Below are 23,277 nucleotides of genomic sequence, written 5' to 3'. Positions count from 1 at the left end.
AAAATATGTCACGCTGGTAGTTTCCGCAACTATTTGAGATGCCGAACTATGGAAACCTTAAGAGTTAATCGACAATGACAATTTTATTTAGTGAAAACGCGAGATGCCTCATAGAGAGGTTTACGAAAGTAACTATCAGGTTCAAGATATGATTTTGAATACTATTATAGCTCCATTACGTGAAATTATTGCTCCCAAAAGTTGTGGGCAGGGTCATCGCAGGAAGAATGATTTCAGGCAACTCATCGAATACCTTGGCAGTGTTCGGTGATATCGATGAATTTTGAGATCTAATAATTTGAGATAAAGGTAAGATGATTCTTTGAGAACGTCAATATCTCGTAAATGCATAATGGAAAGGGACTTAAGGTCCTCCTATTCTCTTAAATTTTATGGTTAGTATTCTTCATTCCCTTTCGGCCCTCTTACCATGTGTTCAAGGCATCGGCGTTTGACTTTGAAAAGGATATCTCATATATAAGAAATTTTTTATTCATCCGTGTAACTATTCTTCTTCATCCTTCCATAAATCGTTTTGGCACCTGATTTTCATAGATTTTCTTGTAAACATTTTATCTGATTTGCAGCCTTAATGATTCAAATCTATCCCGTTTCGTACAACTTTGATTAGACTAAATTTCTGGGGAAGTTCTATTAACATTAGGCGTATTTCTCATAGCTTTAGAAATCTATTTTTTGAGAAGGGAAATTTTCGTAAAATCCTTATTCAAAGTATTGCCCTTATGTAGGTACATGAATCTTGTGTAGATACCTGCTCTCTGCAAATTGCGAATATCCTCGTTTTCCGATTGGGGAAGCTCAAGAGCAATTTTACAAAACAGTACTAGAGAAAAGTTTTTTGTTGGCAAGAAGAAAGTAAATAAAGACTTTTTATAAAACTCTAGTTTAACACCAAAGTCCAGTCTGAAATATGCAGATTTCTTTGACCTGACCCATTTACGATTAGTCTCTAGGGAGTAAAGTACATTCCCCCGCTGAATAAATCATAGCACAATAAACCAAGAATTATGAAACTGAATCGATATGTTTACAAAGGGAATTTGGAATCGTAATTCTTCGAATCGTCATGAATTATTAGATTCCGGCCCTATATTAATCGCAATAACTCCCTTAAATGTATTACTAAACATGGGCTAATACGCGCAGTGAACATGAAAATTGCCGCCTTAAGGCAAAATTGAATATAAAGCAGTTCAATTTAGATTCGCTGTGTTAATTTTAATTTTTTGGTCACTATAATGCACAATATACCACTCTGTATATAATTGCCGCAATTTTCAGTGTGATAATAGTTGTTTTTGTATCAAGGACGTAAATCTCAATTATTACGTCCGCAGCTAGAAGTTAAAACGATCAGAAATTATACTTTAAGCTCGGACGTACCAAAAGGAAATTTATAAGTCGTATAGAAAAAATTCAATAATCTAATGTGCACTTTAAATAAAAATTTATTTTTTTTACTTACACTTTGTGCGGCTTCTACAGTGTAAATTTGCAAAGACAGTCCTGGATCTCTCCAAATCATGGACGACAGACTCGGACTGGCCTTCCTATTTGTTTTATGACAGCAGTAGCAGAGGATGAATATTGCTAGAATGATTCCACTCAGCATGGCCCTAAAAATTGGGAACCAATAACATCTTTCAGAAAAAATCAACGATAATTCTAAATACAGAGTGAGTCATAATTAGTGGACCAAACTTCAGAAGTTGATTCTTTATCCGAAAATAGTGTTTGTTCGTTATTGAAACCATAGTCTGGAAATGCCCCACTATGAAAATTCAAGGTGTTAAAAATTCATTTAAAAAATTCAAATGTATTAATATAGTATCTCCAAAAATAATTGAGATATTTAAATGACATTTTGCACTTTTTAACAGTTGACTATGACGATTTTTTTAATGTATAACCAATCATTTTAGTTTTACCAGTGGCGTACGTACGGGTACATCTAAGCAGAATTTTATCGAAAAAAATAGTACATCATTGGTTTTTTTCAACACAACAATTTATTTTTAGAGTTCTCTTTTAATTAAAAAAAAAACGCTCTCTTCATAGTTTTTTGTCAAACGCACAGTTTTCGAGCAAAAAAATAAAAACTATAGTATACCAGCATTTCGCTAATTTATTTTTCAAATATAATGGTAAAGTTATACCAACTCTGTGGCAACAAACTGTTAATATTAAAAATTAGATAATTGGTAATTTTCTAAATTAATATTTGTTACTACGAACTACGTTGCTTTTTAAAAGTTTCTGTTTGGTGTTTTATGAATTTAATTTAAGAAATAATAGAATAGTAATAATAATAAATAGATAATAAAATAGATAATAATAAATTTATAAGTATGGTTAACTTTACTCCAAGAGAAACTAGAGACATAGTTTTCGTGTATGGACTTTGCAATGGAAATACCCAAGCAGCTAGAAGGGAATATCAGAGAAGATTTCCTGAAAGAAGAATTCCGAGCTGTCAAGTATTTAGTAGAACCTTCCAAAGGCTGTGAAATTGGTCTTCCATGGACCCAAAGAGCTGGAGCACCATACATATAGAAAAAATGCAATCCAGGACGAGGTTTCCGTAGTCGAATCAATTTTAGACAATCCTACTTGTAGTACTCGTCAAATTGCCCTGCAATTAAGATTATCCCAAAGTTTTGTCACGCAAACTCTACGTAGGGAACAATTACATCCTTACCATTACAAAGCTGTGCAATCCTTCATCCTGGAGATAATAAAAAACAGTTAGTTTTTTGTCAGTGGTTTCTTCAAAGGACTGATACCGATCCAACTTTTACTTCGCCAATTTTATGGATCGACGAACCCATTTTTACTAAAGATGAAATTACAACTTTTCAAAATTACCATTATTATTCATTAAACAATAATAACATAACGAGAAACAGAATATTCCAGCAACGGTTCTCAATAAACATTTGGGGCAGAATCTACAACGGTTCAATACTCGAGTTGCAACAAAACTGTATTAATACGAATACTTATCGAAATTTTCTCGAAAATCGGTTATTTGTTTTACTTGAAAATTTCCCATTAAAGATCAGAAGACAGATGTTTTTTCAAAAAGATGGTGCAGCTCCTCACAGTGGCAGAGTAGTTACCGACTAGTTAAATAATCACTTTAATGATAAATGGATTGGCCGTGTTGGTTCTGTAAGGTGGCCGGCAATAAATCCTGATTTGAATCCACTGGACTTCTTTTTATGAGGATTTTTGAAACAATCAGTCTATCGTGAAGAAGTCAATACTAGGGACGAATTGATAGCAGCAGCAAATCAGATTCGTGTGAACTATAATGTTCAACAATTATCTGCGTTATTAACACGACGGTGCTGAATGCGTATTAAGATAGAAGGTGAGCATTTTGAACATTTACTTTAGTGTTCAATTTATTATTTGTTCTTTGAAGTTGTTTATTTGTTGTTGAAGGTTGAAGTTTAATTGACAATCTGTTGCCATAGAATTGCTATAAACCTACTGTGATATTTGTGAAATAAATTAGCAAAATGCAGGTATACTATAGTTTTTAGTTTTTCACTCGAAAACTGTGCGTTTGACAAAAAAATATCAAGAGAGCGTTTTTCTTTTAAATTAAATAGGAACTCTAAAAATAATTTTTGTGTTGAAAAAAACCTACGGCGTACCATTTTTTTCGATAAAATTCTGTTAAGACGTACTCATACGCACGCCACTGGTAAAACTAAAATGATTGATTACACATTAAAAAAATCGTCATAGTTTGTTAAAAAGTGCAAAATATCATCTAAATATTTCAATTATTTTTAGAGATATTAATAAATTTGAGTTTTTTAAATGAATCTTTAACACCTTGTATTTTCATAACGAGGCATTTCCGGGCTGTAGTTTCAATAACGAAATAACTCTATTTTCAAATACAGAATCCACTTCTAAAGTTTGGTCTACTAATTACGATTTGCTCTGTATTAATTTTTGCATCTGTAAGGAAACCACTTAAATTCGTTGAAAAAATGAAAGGATCGCAAGAATGCAAAATAAACTCCACTTCCAACTTCTGACCTATTCCTTCTTTCAGTTGAGCTGCAAAAGCAAATTTAGAGCACAAAGTGAATTTCGTATATGCATAATAGCGCATAATTGTATCCAGGCCTGCTTTGCTGGTGTTACGGATAGATGAAAATTACATTTTGTTTCGGAAAGGTCAGAACACTACCCAGCTTAATTGAACCAACGCTCCAAGTCTGGTGTCAAACTTACCCTCCCAAAATAATGTTTACCCCATGCACCGGGGCGGGGGGAGACCCAGGTGGGGGGTTCATGTGGGTTTGATTTAAATTGTCCTCATTGCTTCGGGATGATATTGCGAACTTCTTCATGTAGATCTTACACCTGAAATTCGACAAAAACGGCCGTTTGATACACTGAAATGTGCGAGTATGTAAAAAGGTTCTATTGATTGTACGTAATGTAGAGGAACTCATCAAAAATCGTGGGCGAACTTTCAATAACCCTAAGTGGCAATTTAATCCCCATCACACTATTTCTATTTTGTTGCTACCGCAAGCATCGATTCCATATTAACATCGATTAAATGTTAATGTACTTAGGCGTATAAAACGTGGAACAATAATCACATAGGATGAACACATTCGAAAGGCTGAAACGGAATATGAAATATTTATTGAGGCGCTAGCATAATTTGTTTTTATTAGACTGTTCCAACGAAATTCTTATATACACAATCCTCATTTCCAGAAACTGTTCGGGTCTTTCTGCCCTTGTGATAAAAACACTTACATCTATACATAAATAATCATTCATAAAATGCAAAGAAAAGAAAAAAATGCATTTGGAAATGCTCCAATAGAGTGGTTGCAGGGAAAACGAAGCGGGATTGTTCTGTTTGTCTTGTAAGACAAAGAGGGTTTAGAATGGTCCAGTTGTGATGATTGTCTTTCCATCTGCCTGAATTTGTTGCAGTCTTTCAGTCAGTCATGTGTGTGTCTTTTCATAGTAATCGGTTGGGAGCCTTATTTCTTTGTAATTAGTCTCAGTGCAATATGTTCTGTTGTTTATGTCTATTGTTTATTTTTTCCGTCATGTTCGCTCTCAGCATCTGTGCATGGTCTAACAGAGGTCTGCAGATGGACTTCTATATTTTTGGTGCAGTTTTTGCATCGATCCTTTTATCTCTACACGTTAGCAATAGAAAATATTTTTTCCGCTTAGAGACTCCTATTCTCACACTTCGAACGTGTTTACAGAGTGTTTCAGGTTTCAATACACAAACTTTAATCGTGTGTTCTATGTTTGAAAATAACCCCAGTTTGCCAGATAAACTATATTCCAGAAACGATTGGTTTATGAAATACGGGGTGTTGAAGTTTAATTAAAATAATCCTAAAACACTATTGTTTTGCATAATCCTTTGAGCTATTTCAATAAAATTTTAGGGGTGGCCCTAGCTATGGAAGATGCATATTTTGCAACTCAAAATGGTTTTTTAGTTTTACCAGTAGCGCGCGTAGCGGCACGTCACTGGCTATTTTTAAAGAAAAAATGGTACGCCACTGCGTTTTGGAAAAATAAAATTTACTTTTGATTCCTCATTCAATTCTGAAAAAAAAGTGTTTTGAGTTTTTTTCCTATGACGTTTCATTTTCGAGTAAAATATGACTAACTTATTGTGTGAAATCTTTAATTTGTGCTCATCTCATAAAACTTAAAAATACTATTCAAATTAATATTAAATTAAATTATTTTTACCTCATTTTGATAGAACGCACTGTTTTGGCTCTAAAGAGTTGAGAGTGCAAATCTGATTATTGTCAGTTTGACATTAGAATTCAACACCCTGTATTTCCTAAACGAACCGTTTCTGAAATATAATTTATCTAGCAATCAAGGATTATTTTCGAACGTAAAATATACGATTAAAGTTTGTATATTAAAACCTGAAACACCCTATATAATAATAAATTTTAGTATTTCGTCGATTGTTACTCCTAAGAATTTCATATCTTTTTTGGTTTAATTTTGTGATCTGCTATTAACGTTGAAGGTACTGCTTTAATTTGATTATTTAAATTTAGAACTTCTTGGTAAGATTTGATATCAGCGAAATTCTTAATATAAGTAAGCAAATGTCAGTTTCAAAATTTTAAGGATCTAGATTTAGATTATTTCCTTCTTGTTTTATCCTAAAATTGATTTTCCATTATCCGGGAAAGGTAACTAGTTCAAACTGACTTGCTCGAAAAGTTTTTAGGGCATTGCTAATTAATGAAAGCAACTTTTCGAACTTTCGACCCTTTACATAGAAGTGTATATTTTTATGTTTTCAACCTTTAAATTATGAATTATGAAGCGCCTTTATTATAATCAGTCCCTAATCTTTTTATGCAATATTTTATTCTCTGAACTTAATTATTTTTGCTTAATTAGCTTCGCTACTTTTTCATTTAAAAAAGTTGAAATGGATTTATTGGCAAAATTTTCTCTGCTGTAAGGAATCATTGTCAGTTTTGGAATGGACACTTTTTTTAATACTAATCAAACATTTACCGATTTAATTAATAACATAAATATCTGTGCATCTAATGCATCTATTGGAATTTGATACAATATTTATGTTCTATGCTAGCTTTAATTAGTTATAAGAGAAACGTGTTACTTTTCATAATAATAATTGTTGAAGTCTGAATACTACCAGTATTTTTTTGAATACGGACCTGTTTTCAAACATAATCCAATTTAATTTGCAGTTAAGGCATTTAAATAATTATTTCTATGGTTATTATTAATAGTGTGAAAATTATTCCTTGAATAATGTAAATTTTCTTTTTATTACCCTGCGAAATTGTGCTGAACAAAGAACAGAATAGAATAGAATTTCTTTGCCCATTTTGTAAAACACTATATGCAACACCTATTGTAACCAACTAAATTTTCGAGTATAAATGGCTGAGCCTTATACGCAGGGCCGGACTATATCTAAGAGCAATAAAGATAAGCGCAAAAATTCTGAAGTGATTTAAGCCTATTACGATGTTTTTTTTTCAAAATACTTTAAATTTAGATAGTTTCAGTCCCATTAGATCTTGTTCGTTGAGTTCGTCTGGAGTCGAGTAAACACAGACAGAAATCAGTCAAGTATGTTGAGCGAGCAGGAAAGTGTCCTGCCCACACCATCTGCCGTGTCCTTTTTCCTGGAGCTCGACTAACCCTTCGAGTGTAAAGAGCAGGATATTGTAAAGCACAGAGGAGACAGATGGCGTTGATAAACCTTTTTTCTAGAGGCTCAACACACTTGCTATTTACATTGACGATTTTTGCTCGCGTTTAATTGGCTCCGACCGAGATGAAAAGATCTAATAGGACCGAAACTCGAAACCAGTTGTCGAGGTGCTTCAGGGATTAATTGAACTCAGAACATAAAGTTAGAATGGACCATAAAGGCATAATAGATTGAGATGAAAAGTAAAATTTATTCTACTTTTCATTTTCAAAAATAAAAAATGACACGCAATAAGGGTCCCTAAACATCTGACATGTTAAAGATTCAGGCCTATTATTACTTTATGCCTCCTCATACTAGCTCCGTGATTAATTATCTGAAACACCTTTTGGGCCGGCTTCAGCCCTATTAGATGTCGTAAGTTGAGTTCGATTTAAGTCAAGTAAACGCAGGCAGAAGTCGGCAGAGGCAAGTGTGTTAGACGTGCAGGAAATTGTTTTATCAGCGCCATCTGCCGACTCCTATTTACTGCAACTCGACTGAATCTTCAAACGTAAGGAGCAGGACATTGTGCACAGGGCCGCAGGACCAGCAGATGGCAATGGTAGGTTTTTTTTCTACAGGCCCAACATACTTGCCGTTGGCATTTCCAATTTCTGCCTGCGTTTAATTGATTCGAGGCCGAGATGAACCGACCTGATGAAATCTAATAAGGCCGAAACTCGAAACCGGTCTTTGGTGGTTAATTAAACGCGAGCACAGAGCAAGAACGAGGCATAAAGTCTTCATAGGTTTTAATCTTCTCAAATTGTTTCCACTTTCCTTCGGCTATTGCATTTATCGTTAAAAATAAAGGCTGATGGGCCACGGGAGTGGTGTCTCTAAATAGCTGACATTAAAGATCGTATGTAAAAAATATTTTTATTTGTGTAGCTTTGCCACCAAGCAATCAACATGGTTTTGCCAATGCGGTATAGGATCCAATTAGAATCAAATAAATTTGTCTGGTTCCTGGTTTTTGTATGATTCGACATAACCACGTGTCAATATTTTGGATTTTGAAAAGTTCGGCCTCGGTCTCCTTCATCCATAAATCAGCTATTAGTGGCTCCACGTGCTTTCTCCAGCCCATCGTCACTCACGAGGTGCAAATCCTGTCTCCTGACTAGAACAGCCTTGTTACCTTCGATCCTCTATATACATATATGCAGGTACAACAGGAACAAATAGGCCTAAGTATGGAACCCTTTGGTACTCCAGAAGTCACACGCTGTCTCATACAGTTTTTGATTTACTTACTTGAAATTGCTCCTAGGGGATTTTTAGTAACTACAAATTTATAATATCTGTTTCAAGTTAACTGATAAGTAGCGTCAATCAACACAGAAGTAACCAGAACTTACTTTTTTATCACATCCGATAACTTATGTTTACGAGTTCTGAAACTATTTTTCATCAAAAGAGATTCTGCAAAAAAATCTAACGATTTTAGAGATATCTTTTTTCCTTTAGTACCCAATATTCATTTAAACCATTATTTTTGAGACACCCTATATATTGTAACAAAATTGTTCAAAATGAAAAATATGTAACTTAACTTTTTACTAAAAGAATTAAAAGAAAACAACAAAGGACTTGTAAAAAATAAATAAAATGTGAAAATGTACTCTTCTTAGAATCAAATAAGTTTGTTAAAGTTTTTAAATTACCACTTCGAGAAAACGCTCTATTGCACATGAAAAATTCACTCTGTATAAATTTTCTCGGAGATCGTAGTATTTTACCCTTTTTCACTATACTAGTGTATTGGTTTACTTATATTATATTATCTTGACCCCTGCATTTTTATATTTTCTAAAATTTCTTGAGAAATGTTTGTTTTAGACCTAATGTGTCTTATACAAACTTCTACGATTTTCTTCTTCTAATTCTAAATATGTAATAAAATAGAGGGTGTTCCATTAAAAAACAACATATGTTTGAAGTGTATCTTTTTTTTTTGTATTCCCTGTATAAATGGGAATATTCTTAAAATGTACCTTGTAAGGTCCTACATACACCTCTAAAAACACTAAAAACAATTTTCGATCAAAATAATTAATAAGGACGTAATCCTCCGAGGCGCTCCTGGTGCCCCACCCTGTATTCTTTTCAGTTACTTGCCGAGAAAAATATAACATTGAAAAGGCATTTTAATTACCAAATAACATGTGTTTGGGTCAAACAATCGCTTATAAATTTCATAGATATTTTTACTACGGATCATTTGAGGTGCAGAATGCACCTAATTGTATAATTTTCCTATTCATTATAGTATAATTTTCTTTTGGTAAAAATACGTTCGCTTTACTTTCCGTTTTGCCCTTTTTTTAATACACAGTTGAAAGGCGTAATATTTCATTCTCATTTGCAAAAAAGCCGCCTAATCGCCTGTTTTATCCCTTCAGTATTCAGAGTGTTTCAGCTATTTGTCCAAAGTTTTAATTAGCCTTTAGAAAAATCGCCTGACAGTGCAGACCGGGAGCGGTTGGCAAACTTCGCATCCAGTGTGGCTTTCCCCGCTTATGGCATTACGTGATCATGCCAGATTATTGGATTTCCCCCCTGTTTATTCAAGTTGGAATTTTAAACTGTCCCAGCAATATTTGCCTTGTTTTTCTATAAATACTTAAGAGAGTCAACAATTATTTGGGATTTTTTTATTTTTGAAAAAGGTTCACAGTATTCACTTGCCACGATTCAAATCAACTCTGTTATTGTCTCTTTTTCAATGACTTACAATCTTAGTTATACTCATATTTTGATCTTCTTTTATTAGGTCTCTTTCCGCTCATCGAGTGAAAATAATATTGGTTTAACAATTTGCAATTAAGTCGCATGAAATCAGTTTGATACTATGCAAAAGCACGACATTTTTGGATCGATTCATGAAGAAATTTGTTTGCACGTTGGTTAAATTTGCAAATATTGCAAAATTTAAAAATTTTGAAATTAAAGTTTTCAACTCTGTTGTTCCTCATATTTAAGCCGTCTATTTCTATTCTCTTTCTATAACTTTTTTTAAAATTAAATAATTCAAATACTACTCAAATATGGACGTCTTCAACAGCTCAGAAAATATATCCTTTTTTATTCTCAACAGGGGCCAGATTCTTGAATTTAGGAAGTAGAATGTCCCCTGAAAGTAACGTTCAAATGATATCCAAAGTGATTCAAAAAGGTGGTGTCAGACTTGAGGAGGTTATAGGGAACATTGCGGTAACGAATTTTTGCATATAAACTTCTAGTCGGAAATGAGCCATTTTGGCCTTAGGGCAATTTGTGTTCAGACACAATGTTATCTCATTCATACCAAAAAACTTCAATGTTTCACTAGTTTTTATTGAAGACAATTTATTTCATTGAAAATAAACACTTTTTTGTCCTTTGTTAAGTATTTATTAACTGCATTTCCTTCACACGATGTTGTTAAAAATTGATTTTATTCGTAATCACATCTAATCATGGAAGTCTTTCGGTATCAACGAGATAACATTATGTTTTTGGACAAAAATTGCTCCAAGGCCAAATCTTCTTGAATCACCCTGTATATTTATCGGCAACTTAGAGGGCATAGGTGACTGAACAGATCATTTTAACGTCGTTCCCAGAAGAGAATCTATTCTTTAGTCTCGAGACTTTGATCGCAGTTCATTTCTCCACTGAAGAAATATGATGATAATGATGTCAGCATTTTAAAACAAAGATATAATTTTCATCAAGAAAAGTCTCACACCATCAGGATATTTCAGAAACGATACTTCGTTAAATATCTATTTTCAAAATCAAATCAATTATGAAGGGTTAGTTCAGGTATACATTAAACTTAAGTAGGTTTATAAATAGACAGAAACCTGTTTATTTTATTCTTTTTAGCATTTGCTAGTTTAAAAAGTGATTTACGCACCCTGACAATTTCCGCATAAGAGAAAATTCGGGATGAGAAGACAATTTATGATCAAATAAGTACTTACTAAATACCATTACATCCTGGTCTGAACCTAGAAAAATTACTAATCTGAAAAATATGAATTTTTCAATTACACTTTAATTCACTTCAGCGCTATTTTCAGTATTGGAGAGCTGAAAAAGTGCTTTGTAAACCATGAAAAATATTTCACGTCTATCAACCAAGTATTGAACAACAACACGTTTTAATCTTGATCAACCTTAGAAAAAGAATCCGAATTTTCAACATTTAATGTTCAACTACGTCAGTTACCTCAGTGACTTTTCTGGTATTCAATAGCTGATAATGTTTCTTATTAGCTGCAAAAAATTCAGAAAAAGGGAAAAAGTCTCAGGGAAGTACTAGATAGAGTGACTTGTAAATCTTTATCAAACCTAGAGAAAGGAGCCAAATTTGAAAAATCGTAACTGTCCAGCTGCCCTAGTTACTTCGAGTTTCTCAGCTTTCATGCAACTTCTAATTAAACCTATGGAGAATAAAGAAATGGACAAAATTCGACAAATGTAATATGTTCAACCACTGTATTTACTCTGCGACTTTTTCTAGCGTTGGAGAGCTGAGAAAATATTTCATAGACTGTGAAAATTTAAGAACAAAAAGACTAGTATGATCTAAGTATTTGATTGATCAAAGCTACAGAATGAAATCAAAATTTTAAAAAATCTGTCAAGATATTAATAATCTTAGCAACTTTCTCAGCATTCGTCTCGTCCTAGAATACGCTTTATGAACCCTTGAAAATGATCAGACAAGTGGTAGAAAGAAACACTAGGCAGCAATTTCTTTAGATTTTTATCAAACCTATAGAAAAGGAGCCAATTGTGAAACATTTTAAATTGCAAAACGTCCAGTTTTTCAACATTTTTACCCTGGAAATTTCAACATGACTTAATAGATTACACGGAAGTAAGTTTTAACCTTAATCCAACAAAAATAAATAAATAAATAAAATAATTCAAATTTTAATAAAAAATATTATATAATAAGTTACAAAGAAATACCTATTTTGACAGCTCAGAAGATATTTGATAAATCTTCTAAAAGTTCACCATGCATGGTTGGACAAGTAACGTAAGCAGCGGCATATTTTACAAATTCTTCTGAGTTTGTGGAGATCGAAATAATCGAAAGGGCAATTTTGGACCTAACCAGTAAATTGGTTAGGGGGATAAATTTTAAAAATTACCTGCAATAAATCGTTAAAAAATTTGAGACAGAAGAAATTTTAAAAATAACAAAACTAAAAAAGATGAACACAAATTTCCTGTCGTCGTACGAAGAGTATCTAATATCTTTCCTATTATAATCTCGGACACTGGCACATTGTTCTCAAAAGCAGTTTCCAATATTTATAATGAAGCAAGGGTATTACATGAAATGTTCATTAAATGTGTTAATTAACTTGAGTAACAGAATAACACTTTGGAAACTATTGTAATTGGTTGTAGGACTTTGAAATAGGAAGTAGGTGTCCAACTTTTTGTTTAAATTCGGGAAACGGATCAATAGACATCAATTTTAGGACGTACCTTCCAAAATCTGAAAATGAATTTTAGAACGTTGATTTCACGCCCTTAATAAGCACAATCACTTCAAATCAAACGCACACTCAAAATATGACTAATAACTTATATGTATATGTCTGTAATATGCTAAAGAGACGATAACCTGTCCTATGTCATGCACAGCTGCTGTTTCAACCGATGAAGAACCAGAAATGGATAGAGCTGGCTATAGCTTAATGGTTAAATCGGTTTTAAAAATGCTAATGTGACCTTTCTGATTCTTCTTTAATTGCTAAAAGATCATCAATTGACTAATTTGATATTTTACTCAAATTATAAAAAACACGATTACTATTCCTTTTTACACCTGAAAGAGATCATAATCTTTCCCAAATCTAATTTGACAGTTTGTCAAAATAAACACTTGGGAAAGGATTTATCCAGTAATTTTCTCAAACTCCCTTAGTCGAATATTCAATTATCACACAATTTATCACTTCAAATCAAACCCACGTCTTAGATATTACAGTTATTATGCTAGACCCATAATGACATATTCTTTCTAATTCCTCTTTATCTTTGAGTAATAAGTTAAATTTAAGAATTTGTTTTTGGGAAAGAATTTGATAATTTTTTTTAACTCACTTTAATTGAACGTTCAATTGTCACACAATTTAAAATTTCTAAAATTATTAATATTTGTATTCATTTGGACTGACTCTTAGTTAAAATTCACCATCGGCATCGGACACTTAATGAGGACGGGTGTTGGAATTCCAAAGTCGCCTTGTCTCTTCAGAAACGCATTGCAATTTAAACTGGATCTTAATATCCAATACTGTTATATGTATAGCGCTTAATCTCCCATAACGGAGATCGTATATACGTACTTCCCTAACTTAAACTGGGATCATCCCTAATAGTATTTTCGAAACATGCGCGAGGCTTAGTAGCAGTTGGAAGCATTAATCTATACCAAAAACCATCACGTTCATTATTTTGATCTAAAACCACAAATTACAACACAGAGCAGGCCTCGGTATTTAAGAAACACGTAAATTAAGTCGAATGTAAATTTTTTAAAAGATATTATCTGTTCAGACGTCCACGTGGGCCGTCCCTTTGTGACGAAGCTATGACGACAGGGCCACGTGTCAATATTGATTTCACTTTTCCGATAATTTTAATCCCCTAAATATGACGCAATAACCGAAATAGCGTGACCGGAGCAAAAAAATCTTTTAACCTATTATACCTATCATACCGATGTCTGCTCGGTGATTAAAACCGTCTAGTTATTTACTATTCTTATTGTGGCAAGTATAATTTGGTCAATCTAATAGAAGTATGTAGGTTCAAGAAAAGTTCCCGAACACTTATTCTCAGAACTTCCAAAATACTGGGAAAAATAATAAGGAAATTGCCGCTAGATACAATGAAACCCTCACAATGAGTGAATCTGAAAAGAACTCATTACGAACTCTATTATTCACTATATATTATAACTACTCTATTCTAGATAAAAAGTAGAGAAAATGGGGTCAAACCTGATGAATGTGGTGTGGGAGCAATGCGGAAAAGAAATTTGTTGCACAAAAATGGAGCGGAATGCTAAAAAAATGCGGCAAAATGACATGAAGAGGAAAAAAGAAAATTGAGACATTGGCGGGTAAATTTAAAGAAATTTCCATCTCCGGTTTCAGGTTCTCAAATAAAATTCAGGAATAATCCACGCAAAACAGGAGATCAAGTAGCTAAACATGTTTAAAGTTAACTCCCGATCTGACTTATAAAATTGGTCTTTTTGGAACCCAGTAGAAGACTGGAAAAAACCTGTTTGGAAAAACTCTGTACAAATGGGGAAAAGGGGGAAAAACTTATTTGAGTGAAAATGAATTGAAAAAATGTTGTATACGTTTGATATGGATTGTTCGTTTTTTCTTTTATTTTGATTGGGACTGTCGCCTCAAACAGAAGTAGAAGTTGTTAGAGAGATAGGATTGCACACTATTCTCAGAATAATGTCAATTTTAACTGAGAATAGTGGTCAATTCCACCGCTCGAACAACTCTTCCTTGTGTGTGGCACATATTATCTCAAATAAAATGAAGGAAAAAATTAATTGAGTAAACTGTACTCTTTTTTGTGTTAATTTTATTGGCTACAATCGGATTAATGTTCTTTTTTCAAAGTTACTACTATAATCTGCTTTAACATAACAATCCTACCTTGTTACTAGAGCCGTTGTGTCAGTCCTGCGGGTGATTTAGCATCTCATTCTGTGATATTTTCTAAGGTCAAAATGCGCAAAGGTCAAAACCTGTCAGCTGATCAGCATCAGATTTGATAAGGTTGTTTATCTGAAACAAAATGATTGCTGTTAAGAAAAGCTTTTCCACTTGGTGCATCTAACAACCGTTATTAGTCAGAATCGTCAAACTAACTGTCCCATAAACAGAAGAGTTTCTTAACAGCTTTTTATGTAACCAGTTAGGATATGTACAGTTTTACGTAACGAGTTGGATTCTGCCGGACGAGCAAAGCGAGCTCGCGCCATATGGCCCTAGTAGCACAAAATCGAATTTCCTAATGAGCCTCCTACATGATTTTTTTGTAATTTTACCGTACAATGAAGAAGTTATAAGAAAATGGGGTAAATTTGAACGTAGAAAAAGTTAGTGACAGGTTCGTAAAAAGAACCTAGCGTTGCAGCAGACATGAAAAGAAGATATTGGGGAACTCGATGACATGTATTTTCACTTCTTAACTTCATCAGGTACACAAATGTGCGTAAAAAATGGTATATATGTAGCATCGGGTTTGATACTACTGTAGATATAGGATGGTGTTTATATCTTATAATGAAATCACAGATAGGAAAGGACTATAAGTATGCGTTTATTAATGTAAAGTGAACAAAAGAGAGTATAAAGTAACTTGTGAGTTTAGCGAGCGCGGACGCGACTCCTGAGTTACCAACGACAACCGAACCCAGAAGAAAAGAGAGCTTGTGCATGCCCTGCAAAATCGTAAATACTAAAACCCATGGTGATAAACCATGGGCGTGCCCTGGCTAGGGTGCCATCTGCACCACCCGCCGCATCAAACCGTTACGTCTTAAGCTGGGAATTGGAACTGCAACTATAGGGCCAACGGAATCTATCAAGGGCAATTCAAATGCCGACAAAGTATATTACAGATAGTTCCAATGTTGACCAGGTTTATTCCGGGGATTTCCAATACCGATAAGGCATAGCATGGGAAATTCTCATGCCCCAACTAATGCCCACCAGGGTCGTACCCCAGGGGTATGACAATCTTACAGTTAATTCCTAGTATCTAACATGTATCCAACTTAAAAGTAACACCTATCTACAAAAGTTTGAAGTAGCACCTATCTACAAGAAACGCGATCCTACATACATACAGTGTGACCCACTTAAGAGCGGGACACCCCTGTAAAATTTTTATTTGTGGTTCGATTTTGATCATTTTTTTATATGTTGTAGGGCATCAAAAACTCTATTTTGTGACAAGTTCTTGTTACGCTCGCTTAAAATCTAAGGTCTACTTTGCCCCTTTCTTATGACGAAATTTTAAGAAAAGACATTAGGGAATTTTTTATTTTAAATTTAGCTTCAGTAATAACTTTAGAATTATTCAAAATGGCTGTATTTCAAATTTCGTTAAAAAATGTTTATCCATAAAAAAGTTGTAGAGCAATCCAATTTTAAATTTATTGAACCATCTGGATGTAATAATTTTTGGTCAAGTTGGCTGAGTACGGATCCAATAAACATAGTTAAGTCACTTGTTTTATCCTTGTCATTAAATACAATGCAATTGTCTTTTTGTAAATAAATAAACCAGTTCTTGGTGGTTTAGAAGAAAATTTAACTGTTTTTGATTGAAGAAAAAGTTCAGATATGAATAATCAATTAACTTTAAGGGAAAAAATTGAAATAGTGCGTCTTTCTGGTGACAATGACAGAAGTGTAAGGGAAGTGACTAGAATATTTAACACAAGATATCCTAATCGACGTCCGATTACTAAAATTCTGTGAAGAAACTATCCCGTTAGTAGTAAATGTAGCTTCGTCACTAAATAGAATACATTTTAGAAAATTGTTGTTATCTTGATACTCCCCTTGCGCCCACAAACAAAATTCCAATCTTCTGTTCTTGTCTCCTTCCTCCAAAGTATGCAGAAATTTTGCTTTAAATGGCTTAATTTTATTCTTTTTCAGGCATCGACGAATCTTTTCCCTCGGTACATTTAAATCTAAACTTGCTATTCTTAATGTAGCATGTGGGTTATTAGTAAAATAATTTAAAATTGCGATTTCTGTATCACCTTCATTTCTATTTCCAGGACGGTTGTTTTTTAACAAATATCTATCAACGGCTCCAGTTTCATTAAATGTACGATTTATTCGATTCACTGTACTTTTAGTAATCGGACGTCGATTAGGATATCTTGTGTTAAATATTCTAGTCACTTCCCTTACACTTCTGTCATTGTCACCAGAAAGACGCACTATTTCAATTTTTTCCCTTAAAGTTAATTGATTATTCATATCTGAACTTTTTCTTCAATCAAAAACAGTTAAATTTTCTTCTAAACCACCAAGAACTGGTTTATTTATTTACAAAAAGACAATTGCATTGTATTTAATGACAAGGATAAAACAAGTGACTTAACTATGTTTATTGGATCCGTACTCAGCCAACTTGACCAAAAATTATTACATCCAGATGGTTCAATAAATTTAAAATTGGATTGCTCTACAACTTTTTTATGGATAAACATTTTTTAACGAAATTTGAAATACAGCCATTTTGAATAATTCTAAAGTTATTACTGAAGCTAAATTTAAAATAAAAAATTCCCTAATGTCTTTTCTTAAAATTTCGTCATAAGAAAGGGGCAAAGTAGACCTTAGATTTTAAGCGAGCGTAACAAGAACTTGTCACAAAATAGAGTTTTTGATGCCCTACAACATATAAAAAAATGATCAAAATCGAACCACAAATAAAAATTTTACAGGGGTGTCCCGCTCTTAAGTGGGTCACACTGTATATACATCAACCTGTACATGACCCAAGACGTACTCACATAAGGGTATGTTTTCCTCTTCAATCTTCCCAAACTATGCCTATATCTGTTTAATTACAGCAACCATTGCTGCTAGGCGAAATCAGTAATTTATTAATCCAGTTGCAAAGTGAAGGTAGTTGCTTTCATTTCGTAATTAGTTAGGAAATGAAACCTATTTGGCTACCGGTTTGTCGATGAAGAAAACTGTTAATTTATTCATTAAAATAGAAAACGTTTTCTTAAATATTGACCAAAGATTGTTACCAAATTTGAAAATATTCTGATACAATTTTATTTGAATAATATAAGGAAATGCGAAGAAATCACTATTGATTCTCGAACTGCTTTAAAATTACTAAATTATTGAATCAGTTTGAACAAAATAGATAGAAAGCAAGTTATATACTATAATATAATCGATCAATAAGTTTGATAGTGATTTTATTGATTGACAAGAATGATGACTTTTTAATGACGGAAAATAGGCGGCAAAGTACAATTTTTAATGCCTAGGCTATAAACTAACCCTTTTATAGTATAGGCATTAAAAAGTTTAAAAGATTTGCAATCACTATAAATTTTATAAATGAACGGCAGCAAAAGTTTTTTACTGCCTAAGAAATAAAAGTAAAGATTTATAAGAAATAATCAAATAGATATAAGGAACGGAAATTGTCAAATGAAAAAAAAATCATCACCACCAAACGGAGAAAAAATTATGTGTTTTACAATATGAAAAAGTAGCAAATTTACTGCAACAACGATATTCATAACAGCGTCGAAGACGAGGCTTTGAAGTAATGTAAGGCAGCAAATTTGCTACTTTTTCACCCTGTAAAACAAATAACTAATTTCTGAGATGCAGAGGAATTATTTGATAATAATCTATGTTGAGTGGATAACATAAAAGAATTTAAAGAAATCACCAAATAGTACTAAGTTTTTTAAAATTGTTTTTGAGATTCATGGATAAGGATCTTGAGAATAATCCATATTTCTGGAATTTTAACATACAATATTCCCGAATTGTCATGTATTTTATATTAGTGTTTTCGAACTTAGAATTTACAAGAGTAATTGCTTGAAAAATGTCATTTCCATGTGATATTCTAAAACTGAGGGATCAATATATTTGAAATCCATAAGAAGAAGAATTAGGATCCAAAAAATTAAAAATATAGATGTGAGAAATTATTTTGAAAATTGGGAAATCAAAAACTTGATTATTCTATTGTGAAATCGAAAATAAAGGGAATATTTACAGATATTTAAAAATAGACAGATGTAGAATTGAGGAATTTCAAGATCGAAAATTCAAGAATGACAAAAATTATAAATGAAATTATTTTTGAAAAAGCTGTAAAACCGAAAAATATTGAATTCGGAAATTATACTCAGTATAATTAGAAAATGTAAGGGTTTAGAGTTTTAGAATTCCAAAATCTAAAGTGATACTATACATACAGGGTGGTCACTATCTACTTCGTTGCTTGAGTTTCTTTTTTTATTAATAAAGATACATTTTCGGTTAAATAGGCAAATTTGGATAGAGTTTTGTTAAGAATTAATTGCCACTTTCAGATTTAAGGAAACTTTTAAAATTATTGAAACCTCCGGCCAAAAATTATTATTACGTCTAATAATATTCATTGTAGAAGAAAATAACAAAAGTTCTTGAGACAATCATTTTTATAATTACATAAATTATTATTTTTATTATTATATTTAAATTATTATGTTTGAGAGTAAACTGTTTACCCACATAGTGTAAAACTAAAAAAACCGCACTTGCAGCAGACCTCGTAAAGGGTACTAGAAAGCTGGACGTAAAACTCCTCAATGTACAGCCTCATCCTTCGATATCGAATAAAACACTAATACATTCTCTGTATTCCAAATCTGGCTAATTTTAAAAGCTGTTTTAAGCTTTTAAAAGAACTACAAACAAAATGCTCAACACAAAATGTTCAGGTGCAACTACAATATCTTGTCTAAAAATCAACAGATGCAAGGTGCAACCACAAACAATTAAACCGTAAAACTTCCCTAACCTTTTCCAGCGTGTATACAGGAAAGTTATCCTAAATCTGGAAAAGATAAAATCACTCTACGGGGATTTTATCAATCAAACCCGCAAACTTAACCGATTGTTAGCTTTGTTCTTGCTATACTGACACTGGTGACCAACTTTTCCAGAAATAATCAATACCATGGCGCCCATCGCAGGAATACTACACTACCTACAACTATAGCTAATTGCATGACGTCAAAAATAGATTGACGGTAAGATAGTAAAAAGGGAACAACAGAAGCAACAACGATATACATTTTAGTAATAAATCGGTCTATATGTAGTAATATATTCACAATTATTATTTGCAATATATCTAAGTCATCGAGTGACGAACTAATAATTAGATGTAAGAGATTAAACTAGGATTACAAAATTGAATCGAAACTAAATGAAAAACAAATTAAAGATAAACTGGAATACTTAAAAATATTAAAACTACAACCCCCGAGGGGGGAGAAGGCAAAATAAATTTCCCCACACAAAAACATACAACTTGCAGAGATCTTTCCCGACCTGATGTATTTCCCAATACAGCATTGGCAAATCCGATAAAAGAGTTATTCTTTCTAGTCCAGCAACTTGTCCGACTCCAATTTCGGACTTTTAAGTTTAGAAAATAAACTTCCCTACATGCATGAATAAGTCTACGGTAACCTGTGACTCAGGTGACCTATTTAAGTGAAGTTTTCTCCGAAAGTCCGGTTAGATATGTGGTATGTGTATGAATAAGTCACTCAAATTTAATAAATTTATGGGTTTTTGCTTGTGATGGCTACTGAGCCGCGGGAAGTAACTCTGTGTTTTGTGGGACAGCGAAAAACTGTTATTTGCGACAGTTTCGGAAGACATAAAAGAAAAGGAAACGCAGGGCTTACTTCCCCGGATGTCTGTTTAACGTCGGTTGAACAGTTTACAGTAAAGAAAAGTAGTCACCAAATGTATCAAGGTTTCAACATATTTAAAGCTTCCCTCTTTTTAATGGCAAAATAAACTAACCGAAACGCCAAGAAGTTAGAAATGTTTCCAGGTTTAAATTTGGGATTTGCTGCCCTTACACAGAAGCAGGTACGACAAATATGCAATAAGAAATGAAATTACAAGCTGAAAGGGTACCCCTCATTAAGATAGTCAAAATGCCCTTTGATCTAAATTGAAAATCTAACTGAATGGGCAAAAAAGTACATAAGTTGCAACCCTTTAATGCCAATCAGTTGTGCAAAATACCCTTACCCCCTCCTCCTTAATCAAAAAAACCCTTAAACCGCCATCTTCTCAATTATAATTTTTAACTTGAAAACTGGTTTTTCGAAAAATCTGAAAAAATCACACTTATATATGAAACCCTCGCTCATTCGCCACATTTTTTCATTTTATTCCTGCTAATTCTAACCTAAAAATGAATTTAAACTATTTTTATATTCATTTATTTTTTTAAATTATTTATTTATTATTTATATATATATATATATATATATATTATTTATTATATTATTATTTATTTAAACTATTTTTCCCAGAAAATAGTTCTTTTATTCAATTATTCTAGGGGCTGTGCCCAAAATAACCCAAAATTAAGTAAAGTCCTGAATAACAGAAAAATAATAGGAAGATTAAACGTATGTGTTAAGCAGATATTTCTACTTTCACATACATCCTGTTTTAAGCTTGAAACTGTTAAAACTTGAAAACGGTTATAGAACGTACTGTGTATCGCATCACCACAGAGACATTGCACTCATTGTGAATAAAATTTAAGAAAATGTGAATAAAATAAATAAATATGCGAAGATGTATAGAAATCAGTGCTAATATCAGACATTAATATTATTGTATTGGCTAGATAGACCAAACTTCTAACAGAGCATACATTAATAGTTAGAGAAGAATTAATTGTCATCACAACCTATTATCCTCATTTAAATATTAATGCCAGGTAAATCGCTTTAACTATGGGTAAACCTAATCCTCTTATATGATTACCTTCATGATATATGAACTAAAATTATAGGTACTTGGCGTAAATAAGCTTTGATTTACTATGTGCATCAAACACTAACCTAAACCAGACTGATTATTATTGCTTGGCCAGCTCATGCTCAGTTCCTGCCTTTGTCGACTGAAGTCCTCTATAGTATGTATTCCAATTCAGCCAGCTGCAACTGAGAAAATTACTTTAATGACTTGATGAATTAAAATTGTAACTATAGCCTGGATCTGGATTGCACCAAATGGAATCTGAACCAAACGGAATTAACAAGAACAATTAAGACTATGGAATTACGTCTTTATATTGTGAAAACTCATATTTTGCCCCTACGCCATCACAGTAAGTATCTCCATCCTTATTATGATGCGTCTTTATATCCGTTCAGGTTAATAGTAGCGGTAGGATGTAAGCAGCGTCCTCGGCGCTATCTATGGATTTCAAGTGGATTTACGTAGCTTGACATTTATAGTCCGGCCAATTTAAACCGTCAATCAATGTCTTAGTCCGGGAGTATTTCAGTATTGATCCAGTAAAATTGTTAAACCACATTAATTTGAAAGCTTCTACTTCGCCAGGTATCTATTTGGTCCCGTTCCCATGTTGTAACTATTCCTAAAAGGTACCATAATTGATTCGTCTTAGGTAACCGATGATTTAACAGTAAGTGATGAGTTGTGTTTGTGTACCTAAAGGTTGCACTTCGATGTAACTTTACATCTAAACTACTTTTATGTAAAAGTTTTCGAAGTATTCAGACTTCTAGGGCCCTCCAGTGCTCCCCAGAATGTTATATGTGAGCAAACAGAAAATAATCTCTACAAAACACTCGACTTTGAGATGTTACCTTAGAATTTCTCATGTCTCCTCTATTCAGCCCTTCAACGTCCAGGTTAGTTATGAAATTTGACCCAATTTCTCTCATTTCCAATCAAACTAATCTTACTCTATCAGATAATAATTAACAAACTTCCCTATAAGTCCCGACGAACTCTCACCACTAGTCGATCTAACGCCTTGCCCGATATACCTCATCAAGGGACATTTAATTAGCACCCTAAACCAGGAATTGCTAAAATAATAAAGGGCCCATCCCTTAGAAATAATAGGGTTTGTGCGGTTATTCCATCAGTGCAAACAGATTTATAATGCTTGGATTCAGTTACGTGTAAACACGGAGCTATATCATTAAAGTTGTTTTTGTTTGGCTATGGATCGTGGGTTGTTTAGGGGATATTTTCTGAGACTTGTTTTAGAAGAGAATAGTCATAAATTTCACTTTTTGTGTAAATATGCAAACATCGTGATTTCACACGTCGAATGCGTCTTAAGAGCAGCAGTTGAAATATCAA

The 23,277-nt window shown here is 33.0% G+C and overlaps 2 protein-coding genes across 6 annotated transcripts in view; one reads left to right on the top strand and one right to left on the bottom strand.

The window, feature by feature from the left end:
- The window catches only part of s-cup (stanley-cup), a 58,720-nt gene that overhangs the window by 5,180 nt on the left and 30,263 nt on the right, over positions 1–23,277 (bottom strand). Inside the window, exons 1-4 of one of the 2 annotated variants that reach the window (XM_066403449.1) lie at positions 19,919–20,051; positions 14,998–15,129; positions 4,276–4,407; positions 1,487–1,637 (exon numbers count right to left, since the gene is read on the bottom strand). In XM_066403449.1, coding sequence (XP_066259546.1) covers positions 1,487–1,637; positions 4,276–4,394 — 270 coding nt within the window. In that variant the 5' untranslated portion in view covers positions 4,395–4,407; positions 14,998–15,129; positions 19,919–20,051. Of the gene's footprint in view, positions 1–1,486; positions 1,638–4,275; positions 4,408–14,997; positions 15,130–19,918; positions 20,052–23,277 lie in introns of those variants that run through there. The other variant, XM_066403450.1, reaches the window with a different exon arrangement.
- Positions 1–23,277, top strand: part of fdl (fused lobes) — a 91,776-nt gene that overhangs the window by 44,740 nt on the left and 23,759 nt on the right. The window lies entirely within an intron of this gene.

Source organism: Euwallacea similis, chromosome 29 (genome assembly GCF_039881205.1).
Source record: "Euwallacea similis isolate ESF13 chromosome 29, ESF131.1, whole genome shotgun sequence".
Classification (NCBI taxonomy): domain Eukaryota; kingdom Metazoa; phylum Arthropoda; class Insecta; order Coleoptera; family Curculionidae; genus Euwallacea; species Euwallacea similis.
Note: the sequence above shows the minus strand (reverse complement) of the source record. Positions and strands in the feature narration are given on the sequence as shown.